This window comes from Poecilia reticulata, chromosome 19, assembly GCF_904066995.2.
Source record: "Poecilia reticulata chromosome 19, P_reticulata-male-v2, whole genome shotgun sequence".
Lineage (NCBI taxonomy): Eukaryota > Metazoa > Chordata > Actinopteri > Cyprinodontiformes > Poeciliidae > Poecilia > Poecilia reticulata.
Genome location: NC_088848.1, coordinates 10,605,617 through 10,626,814, shown reverse-complemented (window position 1 = coordinate 10,626,814; position 21,198 = coordinate 10,605,617). Strand labels below are relative to the sequence as shown.

The following is a 21,198-nucleotide window of genomic DNA, read 5'->3' as shown; positions in this document are numbered from 1 at the left end:
TGGGGCATTTGTTCAGAGCTTTGTCCTCTGCTTGTCTCTGGTTCTAGTTGCACTTTGTTTCTGGTCCAACCGCATTACGGTTTTGATGTCCTCAAACAGGCTCCGAGGCAGACACAAGCGCCGCACTGCTCATCCCTTCTGTTGTATTCCACTCTCGTTTCTTTGCCGCCGCGCCACATCAAAGATACAGCAGCGTTTCCAACCTAATCTTCTGCAGGTTATCGCATAGAAAATCTTTTTTTTTTTTTTTTTTTTTTTTCGGATACCTACATTTGCAGACTCTTCTCTACAGATGAGATTTCACAAGGTTTGTTCACCAAAAGCACATTTTCTGCAGCTTTTCAGCCTGCAGATGGCTTGACTTGGATTTCGGCTCAAAATATTTAACAAATTTGATACAAAATTAGTTGAATGAAAATGTGTTTTGTCCCATTGTGTTTCGATAATTTGAGCTGCAATTTGCTCAAACTGGTGCAATGTGTGGTTGATACTGTTGGACAGCATTTTATCACCAAGACATTTTAATTTGTGTTTGCATGCTTTAGTAATGAAACAGTCTTCTTCGTTTTTCGAGAGCTGTGTAGATGTCTTGTTTTTATTTTATTTGTTCCATTTTTAGAATAATAAATAGCTTTATTTTAAGTCTCTTTTTTTCTTTAAAAACAGTATAAAATACAGTATTGCACATAGTAAATCAATTGCACTTCTGTAAGGTACAGATAAACACCTAGTTCTTTCTAAATGCTACAGTATAACTACTGAAAGAAACCAACCTGGCATTTACAAAAGTGAACCACACGTAACCAACAGAATGCAGCATGTTTAAGCTCGTGAAGTTTGAACCATGTCATGTCTTGTTTGGAAGATGGTCGTGTTTTCCCCCTGACACAATTTGGACACGTTTCCTCTTCTTTGGGGCAGTGCTTTTGCCTTTCAACGTGACTTTGGTGAAACTGGTAACTTTATTCTGTTTGCTTTCAAATATTGACTTCCTAACAGTGTTAGCCTTGTTTGGTGCTAAGCAACATATTTGTACAAATAGGCATGGGGCCGGCATTGGATTCTCTTGTGTGAAAAGAACTATCACTATCACTATTTTTGGCCTCTTTTGTGTTTCAAATCAGATAAAAGTTTTGGATTTTTTGTTGTTGTTGTTGTTTTTTTTGATGCATCAATGTTTTGCCATGTTTTGAAGCTGTACTTTTCAATTTTGTTTCATATACTGGAAAGTGGCCCATGCCTATATGTAATATAATAAATGCTTGGGTTGTTTTAAATGAACCCTATGTAGAATACCTACACGAGTTGCCTTTCAAACAGATTCCAGACATTTAAAATGGGGGGGAGGAGACGACTAAAAGAGGCTTTTGTAGTTCTTAAAAAGTGTTTCTTGAAAGTTTTAGAAAATAGCCTGTGAAGTCCAAGGCTTGTAAAAAGCATGCAGGGCCTTGTGCCTGCCACCCTGCATTGTAGGAGCCCTAGTTGTGATCAGAAGTGGAACATTCAGTCTTGTAGGATCGATGTCACTGGCTGGAGCTGATATGAGACGCTAAAGTGATACAATCACAGCGATTTTTCTCTTATTCCTCACATGTGATAAAAACAACTTTATTTCCTTTTTTTTATGTGTGTGGCATATATATATATATATATATGTCATATTAATATATATATATATATGTCATATTAATATATATATATATATATATATATATATATATATATATATATATATATAAACGCTTCTGACCCAAAAGTTACATACACTCATTGGTGTTTTTGTCATATTAATTTTGGATTTTCAGTTGGATTTTTTAACTGTTTTTACAAAGTGCAATGGTTAAATTTCAAAAAAGTTGAGAATTGGCTGCTCAAGGTTGAATTAATTGTGGATTTTGAAAGGGTCAAATTTATACATAATAACATAATGTTATGTTATATATTATATTTTGAAAGAAAATTTGGGGTGGAAAAGAGAGAGAGAACACGACTAGAGGAACCAGAGCTGCTCTGTAAACTGTTTTGACCCTCTTCAAAATAAGAGCATGGATGTAACATCTAACTATTTAATGTTTTCTCAACAAGTCGATAACTAAACCCTCAATAAAGATCTTGAAATTTATTCAACTGAAAGGTTAGAAAACAACCAAGTAAATCAGTAGTTTAGAATTTATCTGGAAAAAAATTCATTTAAGGGAAACCAAGTTATCAAAAGCACAAAAAACTGCGAAAAAAAAGGTCCACAGTAAATTTAAACTTGTGCATCAAATTAATACTTTCATTAATTATTGGACCACCATAGCACCTTGAATCCAGAAGTTCAAATTCGCCACTAAAAACAAAATATTTGACGTTCAAGCAAATGATGACGATACAAACTGATGATCTACAGTGTATTCTTGCGATGTTTTGGTGGTTTCAGTGACTTGGTGCACCATGAGTTTACTAAAAACTATATTTGATGGATTAAAAAGAAAGTACACGCTTCTTTTTAAATGTGGTTGAACTACACAGCCCACCTTTTGCCTTAGTTCAAATAAATATAATTATTTTCACCTTAAAGTGGATCTATATACTTAGATATATATTTATATAGAAAAAAGTAGAGTGACATTTATTTTCCAATGTTATTAAGAAAATAAGTGGTATTTATTCATTATTTTCTCCAAAGTCATATGTTCTTTGACACATTTTATCAATGAAAAGAAGGTTTTATCTCAGAAGTTCAAACAAACCTCTCCAGCGTATTCTCCTCTAGGTCTTTTGCTAATGAAAATACTTGGTCCGTCATATATTGTTGGTACAAGACGATCAAAAATGATTCTCTCCCATTGCTTCTGGAGATACGGAATCCTGAAAAGTATTAATTGTGCTTTGCAGTACAATGATATGCTGTTTTTGTAGGCCTTGGTGCTTCAGCATTGAGTGATCAGCCTCTCCTGGAGACTCGGAGGGAAGAGAAAATCCCAACAGCCGAATAGAAAAATGGCGGACATCTCTCCGTCAACATGAAACGGGGACAGGTCTACATCAGTTATAAAAAATAGAAGCCAGGAAACAGCGGCGAGTAAGCTCGTCTCCTCGTCTCCTCGTCTTGCTGATCTTTGAGTATGTTTCCCTGTTGTTATTTCGGGAAATTAGGCAAAGTTATGACTTATTCCATTTTTGTTGGGCGTGACCATGTTAATTATCCATGCAGTCCACGCTTCTATCACTTCTCCTGCCATCTAGGTATATCCATAGGTCTTCATTAAAAGTGCCCAGCAGGTCTATAAAATCGTTCAGGTTGTAAAAACCAAAGAATGGTAAAGAAATTTAGATCCTTGCTTAAATCCTTTGTCAGTTTTTAGGGCTCGTAGACGGCCGTGCAGCTCTCACAGGAACCAAAGTTTCCAGCGGGCGTGCTTCTTGGATTCAGCTTTGGACTTGCGTTTTGGGGTGGAGGTGAAGGCCTCCTGGGGGTAAGGCAGGGGAGGAAAGTGGGAGTCCATTGGAGGGCAAAGCCTTTTCATCAGTGGCTGTAGTTTGTCCTCCTGCAGCTTAAAGTCCAGTTCCACGCTAAAGGAACAGAAAAAGAGACAAAAAAAATCAGTGCAAACCATAAGGGTGATGCCTGCATGGTTTTATCTCATATAAAACCAACCCTAGGCCGTTTTTGAGTCTTGGGTTGTATTTAAGTAACTTCTTCACTGCAACAAATTAGCAGAATTGCTCTGAGTAATTAAATCAACAACCAATCACCCGAGCAGATTTATTAGAAATATCACAGGTGCAGCTCATTAAATCGGGAATATCATGGAAAGTTAATTTATTTCAGCACTTCAATTCAGAAATAGAAACTCATATATATTAAATAGACTCTTGACACCTCAAGTAATGAATTTTAAGCATTGATTTTGGTGATTATGGCTTCCAGCTAATGAAATCCCTAAATTGAGTTTTTCTTTTTTTTTTTTTTTTATAGAAGTTGGTATATTATATTACATAAGAGAAATAAATAAATAAATCCAGATTTTTTTTTTTTATTGTATGCTTTATTACCTACACAGAAATGGGGGGTGCTGACCTGACAGTTGTCCAGCAGATTTTCACTGCTTCTCTCCACAAAGAGGATAAGCCCACTGCTCTTTTCCCAAAAAAGATGGTTGTTGGCAGGGGGTTTTGTGCAAACATATCAATGGAAAGTTAAGATGAAGGAAAAACTGTGAATAAAAAAAAAAGAGGTGCTCAAACCACACTGACAGCTGCAACCTTTAGAGGAGTGTAAAGCACACTTTAAGCAGCCCAAAGAGATTGACAAGACTTGGACTGCTTTTTGGAGTTTTCTTTAGCTGTCAGCCATAATCTTAATAATTCATGTCAATAAACACTTTAAATATATCACTCTTTATGTAATAAATCTGAATAGTATACAAGTCTTATTTTTATATTGAGTTAAATGTACTTGTTGATGATTGAAATCAGATACTTTTGTAAATGTTACATATAGACATACGTGCTAATATTTTAGTGGCAATGACTCATCCTAGAAAAATTTAACATTTATTTTTATTTTGATCCATATTTGCTCCTCTAAATAGGGAGTCAGTTTCCCATTGCTGCAGTTGTTGTACGTACTAATGCATTTTTTGCTGCCATATTGCTCTTACATCCATATTGAGCATTTCCAGTGTAACCTTTTCTCACTTGACCTCTGCAGCTCATCTGTCACACCAGCGCTTAGCCTGGAAAAATGCCCTGGGTTTTCATTTGCTTTGTTGTTATAAAATAGCAGAGGAACCAAATGCGTCTACTTTTGATTGCACCATTCAGGGAAACTTCTACTGCTGTCTCAGATTGGTGGAGCAAGAACAGTGTTTCGTCAGTATCTTTCAGTATCAAGCAGTTGGTCACAGGACAGAACGCTGAAATGCAAATGATTTGTTTTGCTGAATTCTGTGGATGCTGTTGTGACTCCTTAAAAAATATTTCGAAAGATGATGGAAAATGTTAGCGATTTAATATGTTGGGATTTGCTGGGCACAAAGCGCAGAGCTGTGTCCTTCTTAGCAGTCCGTCACATTCCCCTCCCCAAAAGCCCTGGGGAATTTATCCGGAGCCATCATTGTAATCCGACGCCCACACACATCTGACCACTAGGTTCTGCTAAGTAAAACTCAGATTACAGCCACAGCTGTGGCAAAGTGTGGGGGCTTTAATCTGCTAAAGCTATCTCCAGTCACTACCTGAGTCGGGCTTACTGGGAGGTGACAGACTGAGTTACGTAACAGCTGCAGGGTGACTGCTCTGGTTTTTATTTAAATGCAGTGCATCCATTATCATTTTCAATAAAAAGTTTTCAAAATCCACATTGATGCATCTGCTATTGATTAGAGCAGGCATAAATGTGGGCGTCTGACAATGAGCAGATTGAATGTTAATTTCTTGAGCTTGCACTCAGCACTTTGCTTTTGTTTGACTCAGGCCAGCTTTAATCAATAAATCACTGGCTGGTAATTACATTGGTGTAAATTCACATTTGCCGTCTGCACGTATTTGTCCATTCACATTTGAAAGCATGTGAACGGATTCAGGTTGTGTATTGGTGCACGCACGCACGCACGCACACACACACAAAAATCGACCAGTATACTCTTGACATAAAAACTGAGTGGAATGTTAGTCTCTCCCTAACAGAAACAATCTAGTTCTTTGCTTCAAATGAGCAGTTTGGCATTTTTTGCTGATTTTCAGGGTTATAATAATTATCTAAATCTTCTAAACTTTTATGCAAACTTCACTTAGAGAACTTAAGTACTGAAACATTTGGGTTGGTAATTTATAGAAAAAGAAAAGTTTGAATGTGCAAGATGGCATACAGACTTTTCAGTCCATTGTCTTGTTATTTAAATCATTGAAAGAACTCTGGTGGAGCACCATCCGGAATATTAAATATGATACAAAGGCCACAAATAAAACTAGCTCTTGCAGTTTAAAAAACCCCATCAAAAATTCAATCAATGAGTCTCTTCCCCACATGTAAAAGTGAGCTGTTGATGATTCAATAGAATGAGAATTTCATTTAGCCTTTTAAATCTCTTCAAAAACTCTGTTAATGCTGTTTAAAAGCACAAAGAAGCTGATCTCATTACCAATTTTTTTGGGAGTAAAGAAGTTTTATTGCTGTGCCATTTTGTGTGGGATGCACACGCACGCACGCACACACACACACACACACACCACACACACACACACACACACACACACACACACACACACACACACACACACACACACACACACACACACACATACATCACAAAGACAGATGAACAAAAAAGAAAGAGATTTACCCAAGTTGGTAAAGGAATTTCCCTGCTCTACCATGTGAGCATCAAACACTGGACACATTAGTGTGTCTATACTTCTTTAGCAGTGGGTTATAAAAAGTTTCTTGTGAATTTGTGTACTTTATTGTTTGGTTATTTAAGAAAGAGTATTAAATTTCATTTTCACAAAGCAACACACAATCATGTAGACTTAATGGAAACACATTTACTTTTGACAAAGCGATCTTTTTGAAGTAAAGTGATATTTTGATCACAAGATTGTATCACAGTCTTAGTTCTTTTCCAAGGACACCTAATAAAGTATATTTTATGTTTTGATAGATATCTGCTTAATCCTAGATTTAAAAAGATTAGATTTTTTTTGGTGTGATATTTTAGCACGTCTTATCAGTTGCTTAGCTTTATACTCTTATCTGACAGACATAACAGACAAATCAAACTCTTAGAGTTCAATGTAACATTAACAGCAGACATCATGTTTCAACTTTTTTGTTTTACACATTTTTCTATCCGTGTCTCTTAGTGGCTTTACAGTATTTTTACATAGCATCAGCAAAAGCAAGACAGATACTGGTGCACATCTCATTAATCAGACAGATTATTATATTTAAAAAAATACTTTTTCATGCGAGATAAGTCTTTTTGATGTAACAAAAAGACTTATCTTTTTGTTACATCAAAAATTATCTTTTTGTTATCTTTTTGTTAAAAGACTTATCTTTTTGTTAGAGAAAAAACTTATGTTGATCTTAATGTGGTAGTGGACCGATATGCAGTGAGCTTTAGAGAGTTGCCCTGCCACCATGGAAACGAGCAGTTTCATTTAATAAAATAACTCTTGTTAGCCAGTTTTGATTTGTTTTGTCTTGGTCAGAATAGCCATTATTAATTACAAATTAGAGACTTTGTATTCCTAAGTATATTAATCAATTTCAAACAAGTGGCTAAAACAAAGTTTTAGCCCTGTCAGTCACACGCACAGCTTGTGCTAAGGGGCTCACTCAGACATGAGTGCTGCTTTAAAGTGTATAACTTGACATCTAAGCTCAGAACATCTCAATTTTCATTTAATTTCAGTTGACGTTTTTGACACTTGTCACTAAGGCTGCAGGATATACGTATCGGATGAGTGCCACAGTTCAAATGTGCATGGTGTTAAAAGATTTTGGGTGGATATACAAACACCAGACTGAAGCGACCTGATTTCACATACAGTACAAAGAGTAAACATTCATTACAAATATGAACATGTGATCAAGGTCTTGTTCTTACTCGAGACTTTTTGAAAGACCAAATGGTCTTGCATAAAAAGATTGTGTCACAGTGATATGTGTGCCTCAGAGAATGGTTTGACAGCACCAGTTATTACATACAGAGACAGAAATAATGATGCTGGGGTTTATTTGCATTTCATAAAATCTGTCACACGTCTGCATGTAGCAAAAAGTCCCTTGAAGAATAGTCCTGGTGGGATTTTTTATTTTTTTTTGCAAATGTGAAAGAGCATCTTATAAGGATATTGGTGGCTTTTCACAGGCATTTCAGTTTTAATATTAAAAATCCATTTTTTGTATGGATTTTGTTTGCACAATATACATAAAGGCAGTTCAAACAAACAAAGTAGGTTGACTACCAAGTTACGAGAATGTTCAAAGAGGGGGATGGGGGGGGGTATTTAAGCTTGTTACACTTGGCAATAGTGACTACAGTGAGTGAACGAACCCTTGGGAACATAGATGAGTTTGTAAATTGCTTTACAAAATGAAATTGACATAAAATGAGATGACATGAAATGTTCTTAAGAGCACAGATCGATGTTACTCAACCCCCAAAAAAGCCCCCACATCCTACCAAGTTTGTCTTGAGTGTAGGCCTGTAACAATTCCTCAAATGACTTGAGCACCTTGATTATTAAAATTCCTAAAGGCAACGCGCTTACTTTCACCTGTGAGTTGTTGATGAATGCTATGCTAGCAGCATAATCTCCAATTTTCATGTTGAGTCCCAGGGCATTTTATCGATTGAAATAATCTCAGATATGGATGCCATATGGAGGATATTGAATATTGATAGAGTTAATCTTAACTGTAGGCCAGGGATCCTTAAATACAGGCCTCGATTGCTGGTTTCCACCAACTTTTAGATCTGTCAATGGTCTAACACACCTGAGTCGAATGGTGGAATCACCACCTCAGTAAGCAGTCAAGTCATGCTAATGACTTAATTATTTGACTAGGGTGTTTTGAAGCAGAGACGCACCTAAAAGTTGCATGGCACCTACCCTTGAGGACCAGTATTTGAAGACCTCTGTTTGAGTAATGGAGCCTATGCATGACTTTAAATTGTATCAGCGTGTACTGCCCTGCCAGTTCAGTAAAAACCTGTTAATTAGCCATCAATTGAAATAAGGTGTTCTGAAGTGGGGAAGCACCTGATACATGCAAAGCAGTGTGGCTTAAGCCTGGGGTTGGAAAACACGACAATAAAGAATAAGGTGATATCCTGAAAAAGCCCGGTTGCATTTCTTCCCACATTTGAATATTCCTGCAAGTTCATCCCAAGGTCAGACTTTGCAATTCTTGGAAAAATAAGAAACTAAGAAAAAAGTAAGAGTTTCTCCACACACTTTACAGACTTTCAACAGTCACACAGTCAGGAAGAGACGGGGCATATCTGTCATTTTTAAAGCCTTTTTTTCTTATTAAAAAAAACCCCTGAGTTTGCAAAGTTGCAACTGAACAAACCACTTGAGACTTAAATAGATGGCCAAGATCAAGGGTTATTTTTTATCTCCATTCTGTTGGGCCTTTTGCTGTCTTTGAGATAAATGCATATGTTGATATATTTGAGAATCAAAAGTTAATGTACAAAATATATGCTTTACATATGGAGATTAATGTGAATTCTAAGTGGAAAGAAATCACCAAAAAGGAGAAATTGAACTTATGTAAGTCTGACAAACTAATAAACCCACAAGTATAACCTGGTCTCAAAAAGGGCTGATATAGAAATATTTATTAGTTCCTTTGAAGTGTAGACCTCAGCGTTTCCCAATGAAAGTCTTGCGAGCCTTGCCATGTTACTGAGTTTTGCTGAAAGCAAAAATGGAAAGGTTGTTGGCATTTTCGTGTCCCTCCCTGCAGTGATTTGTTAGATCAGAACAAGTGGAAGAAAGCACTTTGGACCCTGAAGCTTTAAATTCTCTCTCTGACATTCTCTCCTTGTTCTCATCTCGTCCCTTCTTTCTAACATTTCTATGCATTTAAACAGAAAATCCTCGCAATCCTCGATGTTCCTTTCGCTACCGCTTGAATAATGTTTGTTTCTTGACATCTTTTATCCTCATGCGGCTACACATTCTCCCCTTGTCGATCCTTTGTGTACTCTTATCTCTCGGAGGTGCCCGATTGTCCACACTGTCCCTTCATGCTATTTGTCCTGTCGAGAATTGCTCTTGTATCCATAGCAACCAGCTTGCCCACCATGTTGGAAAACATAATGCTTCAACAAAAAGAGATGTCCTCCTCTAAGTGAGTTGTTCGACAGAACAGCCTTGATCAGTAACATCCGTCATTTACATGTTGGTTGTGATCTTCAGCTTTCTGCAAATTAATTTTCCTAAAGCTTTGCACAAGAGGCTGAATTTTAAAACATTTCTAAAACCCATTTCCTTTGATGATTTTCTAATCATTTTTTTTGTATCTGTGCTGTTCAGTGTTTTTCAAAGAATTGTTGACATTGGATAACTAGTCTAATGATGAATTGTTGTGCATTGAGTCAAAATTAAAAATAAGATGAGGAGGCAAAAAACAGAATTGTACTCATGGGAAGCAACTCTAATTTAGTGAAAAACATTGGTACTCACTGAATAGAATGTCCTGAATTGACTTTCCTAATCACTGCCACTTAAGACTAATGTGTTTTGCTAAAGCATTTATCCATCCATCCATTTTCTTTCACCCTTGTCCCTCAGTGGGGTCGGGAGGGTTGCTGGTGCCCATCTCCAGCTAACGTTCCGGGCAAGAGGCGGGGTACACCCTGGACAGGTTGCCAGTCTGTCGCAGGGCAACACAGAGACACACAACCATGCACACACACACTCACACCTAGGGGCAATTTGGAAAGGCCAATTAACCTAACAGTCATGTTTTTGGACTGTGGGAGGAAACCAGAATACCCAGAGAAAACCCACGCATGCACAGGGAGAACATGCAAACTCCATGCAGAAAGACCGGGGCCGGGAATCGAACCCAGAACCTTCGTGCTGCAAGGCAACAGCTCTCTAACCCTAACCCTAACTGCGCCACTGTGCAGCCCCGCTAAAGCATTTATAACCACTGAATTTTGCTACGGACTATGCTTAAACTTCAGGTGTTTTTGTTTTTGTTGTTGTTTTTTTTTTAATCCCTGGACCTCCGTAAACACTTTCTATCACAACCAGCAAATCAAAATACTGCACCAAATGGCAGTCATTATTAAACACAACTGTAGCATTTAGATAATACAAGAAATGCAAAAAAACATAACACAACAAATACTTGAATTTGGGATACAAATACTTGTCAATATCCATTTTAGGCAATATTTGTTTTAATTGAATTTTATTTTTAAAGAGATCCAATTGTTGATTACTTTAATAGGATTTATCCAAAGTACAGAATAGTTCTATTTGTTTCATTGTAATTGTATTTTTTATGTGCTTGTTAAAATATTAACTATAATGTCTTCCAATATCACAATTACATAGTCGTATTTTTTAATTTCGTGTCAACTATTAACAATTCTCAACACATAAACATGGTGGACTGCACCATCAGCCGGCATAGCAAGTAATCTGGGGGAAACCCGCATGGGGCAAATACATCTCAAAATAAGTGCAGCTGTTCTTGGAAGACCTCTGAAGATTGTTGGACAACATTAGTGAGTGAACAGCATCGTGAAGGCGAAGGAACACATGGAGATAATTCAGAGATAAAATGTGGGGAAGTATAAAAAAAAGGGTTAGGTAATAAAAGAATATCCCAAGGTTTTATGGGAAAATTGAGCTAAATGGAGGGCATCCCTGGGAGAAACTCTGTTAAAATCTGTAAAAGGCTGTTACAAGGATGGAGATTCACTTTCAACAGGGCAATGACTTTCAGCTGTGACCACAGTAAAACTTCCTGAATACAAATGCACACTATACTATTAATTTCTGAACAGATGGGCTGTATTTCTTAAGACAATTTGTTGCAGGGGATCAGTTTAAAGGGGCTTAATGCATCAAAACACCACATTCTTGTCATTTTCCTTCAGCTGCACAATTTCTTCATGTTGGTTTATCTCAAAGTTTCAGTAAATTTTACTTTTTTTTCTTGTGTGTGACAAAATATTACAGTTCAAAGAATATAAAGGCATAGGACCTCACTGTTTGATCTGCACGCCAGCCCATACCTGTACAATGTGAAGTAAATGGGATTATTCTTCCTCTCTGATTTATATCTTCTTTGCGACTTCTTTCGTATTTTCACTTCAATTTCATTAATTCATCACTTTCATTTGAACTCGCACTTTTTGATGAGCAGGATATCTGGATACTAACTAAAATAAACCCCTTCCCCCCCAGAAAAACAGAGATGGGATAAATTAATGTGAGACGATTAAAAAATGAGGAGAAGCATGCAAGGACAAGAAACTCAAGCAGCTCATGCATTCTGTTTTGAAGCACGAGCTCCTAGACTAACAACTTCATTAATCTGGCTGTTGTTATGCTAAGTGTTTGTTTGGATTATGCCATATTCTCTTGGACAAATTGATTATTTTAAAAGACTGGACAGTTGAGTCCTGACTGAGCTGTGGGAAAATGATTTATGGACCCGTATGTTTCCTGGAGTCGTCAGACCGAGTTCAACACAATAGCACTGACATGCATACAAATACAGCATAAACCAACACTAAGGGTGCATGTTGCACTAGCACAGTGGGCCGTGGCAGACTGACCTGATCATGAAGTGGATTTTTTTTATTGCATATAAGTTCTGCTGCTTGTATGGGTCATGGGTTCCACCCATAATGGTTCAACATGCATTTTTTAATAGACGGGTGAAATGTCTTTGTACTGAATGATTCCTGGAAGTGTTCCCATGTTCGAAGAGCGCCTATCGTGACAGACTGTCGCCTGCTTTTAATGTAGCATTGCCTGAGAGCGCAAACATTCAGTTTGATTTTCAACTGTGTGATTTGTCCATGGATATTTCTCCAGATTGCCTGAGCTTTTTGGATATTATGTACCAAAAACCATAAATTTTGGTAAAAGATTTATGGTCTATTTGCCAGAACGATGTGCGTCTTTAAGGGGTTTTGCCCTTTAATGATGCAACATAATCTGTTTGTTTCTGTTTATTTGCGGTCCTCCTACCATTGTGTTGCTCTCATTCAACCTTTTGATGATGTATTAAAACCTCCAATATTTTAAACCTCTCAGTATGCATTCAGCTCATGTTTAAGTGTTTAACATCTTGTTTAAGAGCAGCAGTCTCAAAGTTGCGCTCGGTGCGATCACTGATTTGAAAATCAAAACTTTTACCACATATTTACAAAGGATCATGTTAAAACTAGACTCCAGTGGTAGAAGAGCTTGCTAAAGACAAGCAAATCCTGCTAGACGCTCTTGACAGCTATTCTTCCCACATACCAGAGCGCTGCATCCCTTTTATTTCTGTGCCTCTGCTTCCTATCCTGTGTTCTTCCACCTCCAGAGAGGTTGTTTTCATGGAGATCTGAGTAATTAGATTGCTGTTTAATCCCTCTGCCTCTGTGAATACAACTGCTATATTTGATTCTGTGTCCAATCAAAGCTATTAACCATGTCGAGTGAGTGTCTTCAAGATGAACTGGGGTCAATGTAGCAAATTTCAAACGGCTCTGTGGGAAATTTCTGCCCTTTATCAAGCGGAAACCTTGCCAAGCGCTGACAAGGTTTTGTCAAAAAAATGAGCCTCGTTATGTGCAGAGTTTTCTGTTTTTCATCTCTCCTTCCAAAAGATGTAGCTTTTCGATTGATTGGTGCAGTTTTAGAAGACAATGTGGATTTCTCAGGTTTGCAAGTTTTTTTCACGTGTGACATTTTCTCTGAAATCTTTATATGATATAGAGGCAAAAAAAAATAAGTGTTGCGTTTTAAGACTGATGCATAATATTTATTGGATCTTGATCAAAATGAAAACACTTTTTACAGTTTGTATTTGAAAATTTCAAGTCTTTATAAATATGTGATCCAGTGAAATCAGACATTTCATTGGATCAAATAAAGTTTCAGCCAATATGAGCTTTTCGCAACTGTAGGATTTTTCAGCATATAGAAGTAGAAGTTTAGCCAGAGGCATATCAGTTGCTCATTAAAGAAAGAATTGACATGGCTATTGAATAGGTAAGTTCATTTTTAACGTATTCACCCTGTAACCCTTTAACTTAATCATGTCCTTTTAATTAGTGCCCCATCTGTGTAATTCATGTCAAATGCCATCATTCATCTAGACTCGGCTCGTCTCGCTGATGCCAAGCTGCCTTTAGGGCACCTTTCTCATGCCGTTGTCCCTGCGGTGGTTTGGGGCACCTGCAGAGATTGTGAAAGCACTTCAAGATAATGTGGAATTCCTCCGACTCAAACATCAGAAAACACACAACTGTACTGTGCATCTCGACTGAAGTTTAGCCAGAGGCTTATCAGATATGGAGAGAGTTTGAGATAAAATATGATTTAAATGGTCCTTCATTCAGACTGCATGGAGCGGCAGTGACCATTAACTTAAAGCTTTGATAGCTTCTTACCCTCCTTGCAGCTTAAAGATCTCCTTTTTTGTCTCCCATCTTTACCTCACGTTTTTTTTGACCGCTTACCGCTGGCACATATTCTTCTCACCTTGTGTTAAAATTTCCTTTGAATTCTTGAGAAAGTCAGACTAGAGCCAGGCACTTGGACTCTCACAGTGCTATTATGTGTTCATTGAATGTCTGTCAAATCTCTTTTTGTTAGATATCTCAAAACTAGAGATGCTTTTTTTGTAAAGGTTTAATAAATTGCAGCAGTAGTTGTAAAATCTGTTGCTGCTATAAAATTGGGTTTAAATATTATTTGAAAAGAAAGTATGAAATACTTATTTTCAGATTAAAAACTTCTTTAGGATCTCATGCTAGCTAATTTACGTGGTTTGTTGCAAAATCAGCGGTCTCCATGTGTATTTCATAGAAAATATTCCTCACTCCAACATTGATATTTAAAAGTCAAAAACTAAACTCACTCCATTTAGCCTTCCTGTTGTCAGCTGAAAATTTTGCTCTCATGTAATTGAAAATTACATTTGATAGCTTCAAACATACCCATGCTTCCCCCAATCATATTATAATCTCCTCACTGATATTGTAAATAGCATTTTTCCCACATTAGCAGTTTCCACACTGAAGAGTGGTGGTGTAAGTGTTTATGGAGTCTGAATTCGCTGTTCACAAAAATATAAGACTCCAACCAATAGGTCACCACTCAAGCCCAATCCAGCTAAATTTAATAATTAATGATTTCCTTATGTGCGTATGTAACTAGAAATGGAAAAAACTGCCCTGGAAATCATTCAATCAAATGTCAAGAGTCAGTTTTCTATCTTGAATTTTTAAATGAAATAATTATAAGCTGCTTCTCCACCAGAAATGATCATTTTGCTCTGATGCTGTGAAAAAGCAAACTATTTTAGGCTGATTGAAGAGCCAGCACTAGAACTAAAACCACTCTCGTGATAAAACAAGTACAACAACGAGACGTTACTTTTATTCTTGATTAACTAATGGCTTTGCACTTGTGTCTTTACAGCTTATAAAATTAGCTTACTGGAGGCTGAGCGTAGCTTTTGAGTCGGCATGGCAACTGGACCCACCAATGAAATTTTATGATGTTTGACATTAATTAATTTAACCTTTCACGGCCCCATGTTCACTCAATTTTCTTGCATGTGACCTCTCTGTATTTCAGCCGCGCACCCTTTTGTCCTGCTAGCTGCACACCTGCTTGGCACCAGTCAGTGAACAAAATGGCCTGAGGGGATAATTGGACAATTGGCTAAAGATGTATAGGTTTTGAGAGAGATGGTGCTGTGTAAACGTCCCGTGCCCACTCAGCGCTAATGAGCAGCATTTCACATTAGCCTGGCCTCCATTGCTGCTCCTCCTCTGCTCATCCTGACCCTGTTTTACTCCTCCGCTCGCTCTCAAGGAGAGAAAGGACAGGTTACATGTGGATCTTTTTGTCTTTGAAGATGAACGACCACTCACCTGTAAATAATGCATGCGCTGTTCCGGCATGTGTCACAGTTGGCCGTGTCCTGTCCGGTTCGATAGGAGAGTCTGGGGGGAGGGGGGAGATGAGAGTCGTGAATGAGTAATTACAGGACTTGTTAAGCTGCCGCCTCACACCTTTCCTTTCTCATCTTATTTGTCATCGTTCGTTAGGGAACCTGGGGTAAATGAGGGTGATGAGGAGTTCCGTTGCCCTCCTCAGTGGCCTCTGCCCAGTAGAAACTGCACATCGTCATCCATTAGCTGTGGGTCATTGTATGGAGGCTGATCAGGTCAAATGGCATCTAAGGCAAGGTTGATATTTGCATCTAACGTTTTAAGCAAGGACTTAAAGTTTGTAACACTGCAAACATAGCACATCACTTTAGACGTAAAATGGAAAGTTAAAAAATGGCTTTCGATAGGCAATACAGCGTTTTAAATGTTAGCAATCTGAAATTATTAGTTTTCTCTTATGTGCAGCTCATTTTCTTTTCCTGCTTCCCTCTGTTTTTGACCTTTTTATGTATTCGTTGCTGAATAATCTACCCATTGATTATTCTATTTGGTGCAGAGCAATGTCTTAAAGGAGCTGAATGAGTTATTACTTGTAAATTCAGAATCATTTAGGTCCGCAAAATAAAGACATATAGTTTTGGACTTCAGCTCGCTTGCTTTTATGTTTGCCTGTCTTGGTTTCATTGTGATGTATAAATCCTTAATCATTAATGTGACAAAGTAATGATCTTTACTGTGCACATGTATTGATTGGATATAAAACACAAAAATCCCTTTACTGTCACGACGACATGTTGAATATCTTTCAAAATGCATTTCATCCATTCAGGTAAAATGGATGAAATGCATTTTACCAGAACCCCTGCCTGTTTGTGGTTCTTTTTTGCAGATTATGGTCACTGCTAGCCAAACAGTTAGTGTTGCCTCATTCCCTGTTGTATAGACATAATTTGTTAGACAGACATGAACTGTGGAAATGTTCCTTTACATATGAGAGTGATGTCTATTTTAGGTTTTTGAGTTGTGTGTGTTTACCTTACCCTGCTGAGGGGCATTTTTTCCCCTCAGCACAAGCAACAAAAGTTGTTGAAGACCAAGGTATTGGCTCAACCCCATTATTCTTGAATGCTGCATAATATCTCTGAATATGATTCTTGGGGACTGCAGTGGATATTGACTGAATTTAAAGTATTATAGGCAAAAACTAACAAAAATTGCATTCCAAGCCATCCTTTCCATTATGTCCAAATTGATATCGCAATGATGATATATTGTCCAGCACTTATGTAAGACTCCATGCTTTGTTATAAACTCTATATTCTTCATCATTCTCTCCTTCAAGCATGAGTCATCAGAGGTGCACACAGTCGGTACTAATGTTGCTATACTACCAAAGAAATGACAGCTTGCGATTTCACAATAGCCGTTAAAATAAATGTCGGATTTCTTTTTTTTTTTTTCTTTTTTTTCTTTTTTTTTGTTCCCTTACAATTGAAGGGTTTATTACAAAATAGAAATCACAAAAACCCAGAGTCAGTCAGGCTGCTGTTGACAATATTTGTTGGATAACATTACTAATGCAGCTAACTAAACAGGGAAAACAACAACAGCTGGCCTTTAAAATGAAGATTGTTGAGAGTTTGCCTAGACTTGAAGGAAAATCCACGCAGCCAAAGTTTATAATTTATATTTAGTTTATTCTACTCAGGCCAGCATGTTGGAGCTCGTCTCTGTTGCCAGTGTGATGACAAATGAAGACGTTATGAGGCAATCGGATGGGTGAGACACAGACGGTAACAACTGTGAACAGTCAACAATGAAGTGAACACACATGCCTTTAGGTTGTGGAAAACGGAAAACTGTTACTTTCACTAAACCATGTCACAGCATCTTGGAATAAAGACGGGAGAGGTGCAAATAAACGGGGCTCGTTTGTTTAGATGGATTTAAACATTTATCATTGAAAGTCGCATTCGTCAAACAGAAGCTACGGTAAATGCTGCCACGTTATTCCTTTCAGCGAGGATATTTTGGATTCCCTAATAAATGTTGTCTCTCATCTCTGCAGCACGGCAGAGACGGCACTCAGCTCCGTCACTACTGCACTTGTCACGCTGCCCATCGGTTGCAGCACCTATAAAAATTAAGCTCCTATCGTAAATTCTTCCTTTTTATCTACTGCACTGCCTCTTGTTCAGACAGGGGAGAGAGACGCTGACAGCAATATCGCAAGAGATTCAGGTGATTGCAAACAGAACATTTCCACCGGGGATTATTTGTGTATAAAATGTAATTAATTGGCTTTCCAAGTTTATATTTTAGAGCAGCGTGAAAGGTCGTAAACTTCCCAGTCCGTGAGCCAATCAATAAGCATGCCGCCGTCTGCACGCCCAACTGGATTGAATCATCTGAACAGCTTCACAGTATTCTTTCAGACCTTCTCGGTGTCTTCCTACTCTTTGCTCTTGGCCAGCTGATAAGAGGAAATAAGAGACCAGGGCTAATTTTGGCAGGCGTCCCCTGGGAAGAGTGAAGCCAAAAGTGCCATTAAATGTATTTTTATACACCCTCCACCCTTGGTTACGACCAGGCGAGCTTTCTCAAAGGTCACTGTGTGGGTGGCTGTCCAGCAGTGAGAAAACAAGCACACATACAGGGTGCTAATAGACAGGTTAGCAACAAGTCCCTGAGAAAGTAATTAATTGGCTCTAGTCTGCCAACACTCTTATAACACAGCAATGTGCCCAGGCTGTGCAGTATGAATCCAACATATTTATATTGGATCGCTTTACAGCCATAATGCTGCTTAGTGTTTTCATATGTAGGGATAAAGCATTTAGTCAGCTAATTTGTCTTTGGATTGGCTCTGAACAATCATCAGCAGGTCAAAAAAAGAATACCCCCCTCCTCCCCTTTTTCACAAGTAAAGTAAAATAAGAAACACAATCGTTGGTCTGTAAATTAGCCAACGTTATATACTTGGATGTCATTTTTTAGTTTATTAAAATCAAGTTTGAAACATATGCTTTGATGGCATAAACTTGAAGTTTCTTCATTTTCGTTTGAAATCAAAACTACTACTGCCCCAGAACCTAATTTTTCCTCAATGCTTGTTATCGTGGGGGAAAAAAAAGATGAATGAAAACCAATGAGTCAGACCTTAAAACTGTAGTAAAGATTAAAATGTAGGTAATATGATCCTTTTAAAGGGATTAATTTTTAAATTCATAAAGTGTACTTCATAAAATAGAATCTCTCACCCCCCAAACAAGCAACTTATATATATATATATATATATATATATATATATATATATATATATATATATATATTTATTTATTATTATTTGGTTTTTTTTAAGAATTATTCCATTTAAGTTCAAAAACACTTTTTGTTTTCATCCCAAAGAGAAATTAAATGAAAGAACAATTTTGAGTAGCAGTCAATCTTACAACAAATTTAAAAATGACTCTGACTGGAGATTGTTGCTGCATGACATGCTAACAGCTCAATCTCCTGGCAGCAGAGATGGTATTCCACGGTTTCATGTTTCTGGATGACACTTCCTTCTCCTCTCTCTGCTCTTTGGTCCTTCTATGCATCCAGGAAGCCTCCTTTTCAACTCATCTGGGATTCGGGGTCATAGTTAAGATATTTAGGCGCTAATCAGCTGTTCCCAGTTGTAAAAACAAAACCTTATTGCCACAGTTATACATCATAACAACTGCCTGGAAGTATGCACAAAAATCCTTCAGTCACATGTCATCCAAAACCAAAGGGAACAATTCTCCAACAAAGCAATGCCTCAACCAAAATGTTTTGAACAAATGTCAGCAAAAAGTACAGAGCTAGTCCAACATACTGCTACCATGAGGGTGGCAATTCTAGAAAGTTATTGAAACTAAGTTGGAGGAAACTTGGAAGAAGTCTTGTTTTGGTTCTCCACACTAGTTACACTCACCCAAAAAGAGACATGCTGACATGCCTCAAAATATTTGAAACGTGGAATAGCTCAGAACTCTATCCTAAAAAAAATAAAACTAAAAATAACATAAAAACTTCTTCAAATTCAACTTATTTTTGAGATAGAGCTTCCTTTTTTTCTCCTCCCTATTTTTTTAAAAGTACATTTTTTTACTTAGGGCCTTCTGTTAGTTTTCCCTGAAGTCATATACTTCAGCAAGAGCAGAGAACTTTGTAGTTTTACTCAAGGTGGCAGGAACAACAACAAATTTCTTTCTGTCCAGGCTACACCATGCTGTACAAGGACTCAAGTGCAGAACTCCTAGGTCTACATTGATCTCTCCCACTCATATTTCTAGAATACCACACAGGAAAAACATTGTGTCCAGAATGTGCTTCAACAGCAAGCTGCAAGAACTCCTATAACAGAATGATATCATGCACCTCTGGGAGACGGAACACGTTTCTATTTTGTCTTTGAGCGTGTATTGAGCTATGTTGGGGGGGATCACATTCATTAGATCCATACAGTAATGAGCCTCTAATACATATAAGCGTTTAAGTTATTGTTATATATCTTAGCTTAATATTGCAGTTATTTCACAAACGCCAGGTATCAAGAGCTGAATTTAGTCAAGGACTCAAGATACAGATAATTTGAAAATGCCTCTGAGCCGACATGTTGCATTAGATCAGGTCATCTCTGAGTTAGGAAGCTGTTTAATAAACATAACTGCACCCATTCACCTTGAGCATATAGGCGGCTCCACCTTTTGTATTAGATACAATATTAGGTAAAATAGGAAAATGAAGGATGGAGCAATGTTAATAGTGCAGATCTTTATTTTTTCACAACCCACTTAATCTCCACATTACAATAATGGAAACATGCACAAGAAGAAAACTGTTCCTGCATAGGTGGAAATGGGTTATTTTGGCCCTGAATGGATTACAAGGTGGATTATGCTGCTCACCGACTCCAACAGAAGACAGGTTTTAGTGATTAATCATCAGAAACATAATGTTTTTTTCTGCCTTCCTCTGAACATATGGTGTTAATAAACAGCAACAACAAATTTAAGTTAATAAAACCTTTTCTTCCCCACCTGTCACTAGAGGCACATCTGATAAGGCAGATGTGCCGTGCAGCACTGAAGATGGATTGCCGTTCTGCACCTCATGTCTGTTTACTTTTTACTCATAGCACTTTTTTATGAGTTGGGTGATAAGAGGATTAGAGTTACCTTATGTGAGATTGGAGGAGGATAATTGACTTTTTAAGATGGTGTCAACTCCCATCTTTGCCTCCCTCATGCCATGTTTTATAATTTAACCCTTATCTCATCAGTCATGTTCTGACTAAAACCAGTCATCAGAACCTTAGAGACATTTCTGAGTTATGAGAAATAGAAATGTGTCATGTTTTTGGCATATTTTCCTCCAAACTTTGACCCAGTGCTGTTGAAAGCAGATAAGAATCTGAGAATTTGAGCTGCTGCATTTGGCTCAACAAATCGTCCTTTTTGTTTGCCGGGTCACTTTGGATGGACTGTCTATTTCGGCAGACCCGATGCTATCTGCTGCC

The 21,198-nt window shown here is 37.6% G+C and overlaps 2 protein-coding genes across 3 annotated transcripts in view; one reads left to right on the top strand and one right to left on the bottom strand.

Annotated features, from left to right (window-relative positions):
• Positions 1-21,198, top strand: part of dock1 (dedicator of cytokinesis 1) — a 204,575-nt gene that overhangs the window by 85,464 nt on the left and 97,913 nt on the right. The gene's annotated exons all lie outside the window — the stretch shown is intronic.
• insyn2a (inhibitory synaptic factor 2A) overlaps positions 2,105-21,198 on the bottom strand; it is a 37,907-nt gene continuing 18,813 nt past the window's right edge. Inside the window, exons 3-4 of the mRNA XM_008437113.3 lie at positions 15,630-15,701; positions 2,105-3,558 (exon numbers count right to left, since the gene is read on the bottom strand). Of these exons, the coding sequence (XP_008435335.1) occupies positions 3,375-3,558; positions 15,630-15,701 (256 nt within the window). The 3' untranslated portion in view covers positions 2,105-3,374. The remainder of the gene's footprint in view (positions 3,559-15,629; positions 15,702-21,198) is intronic.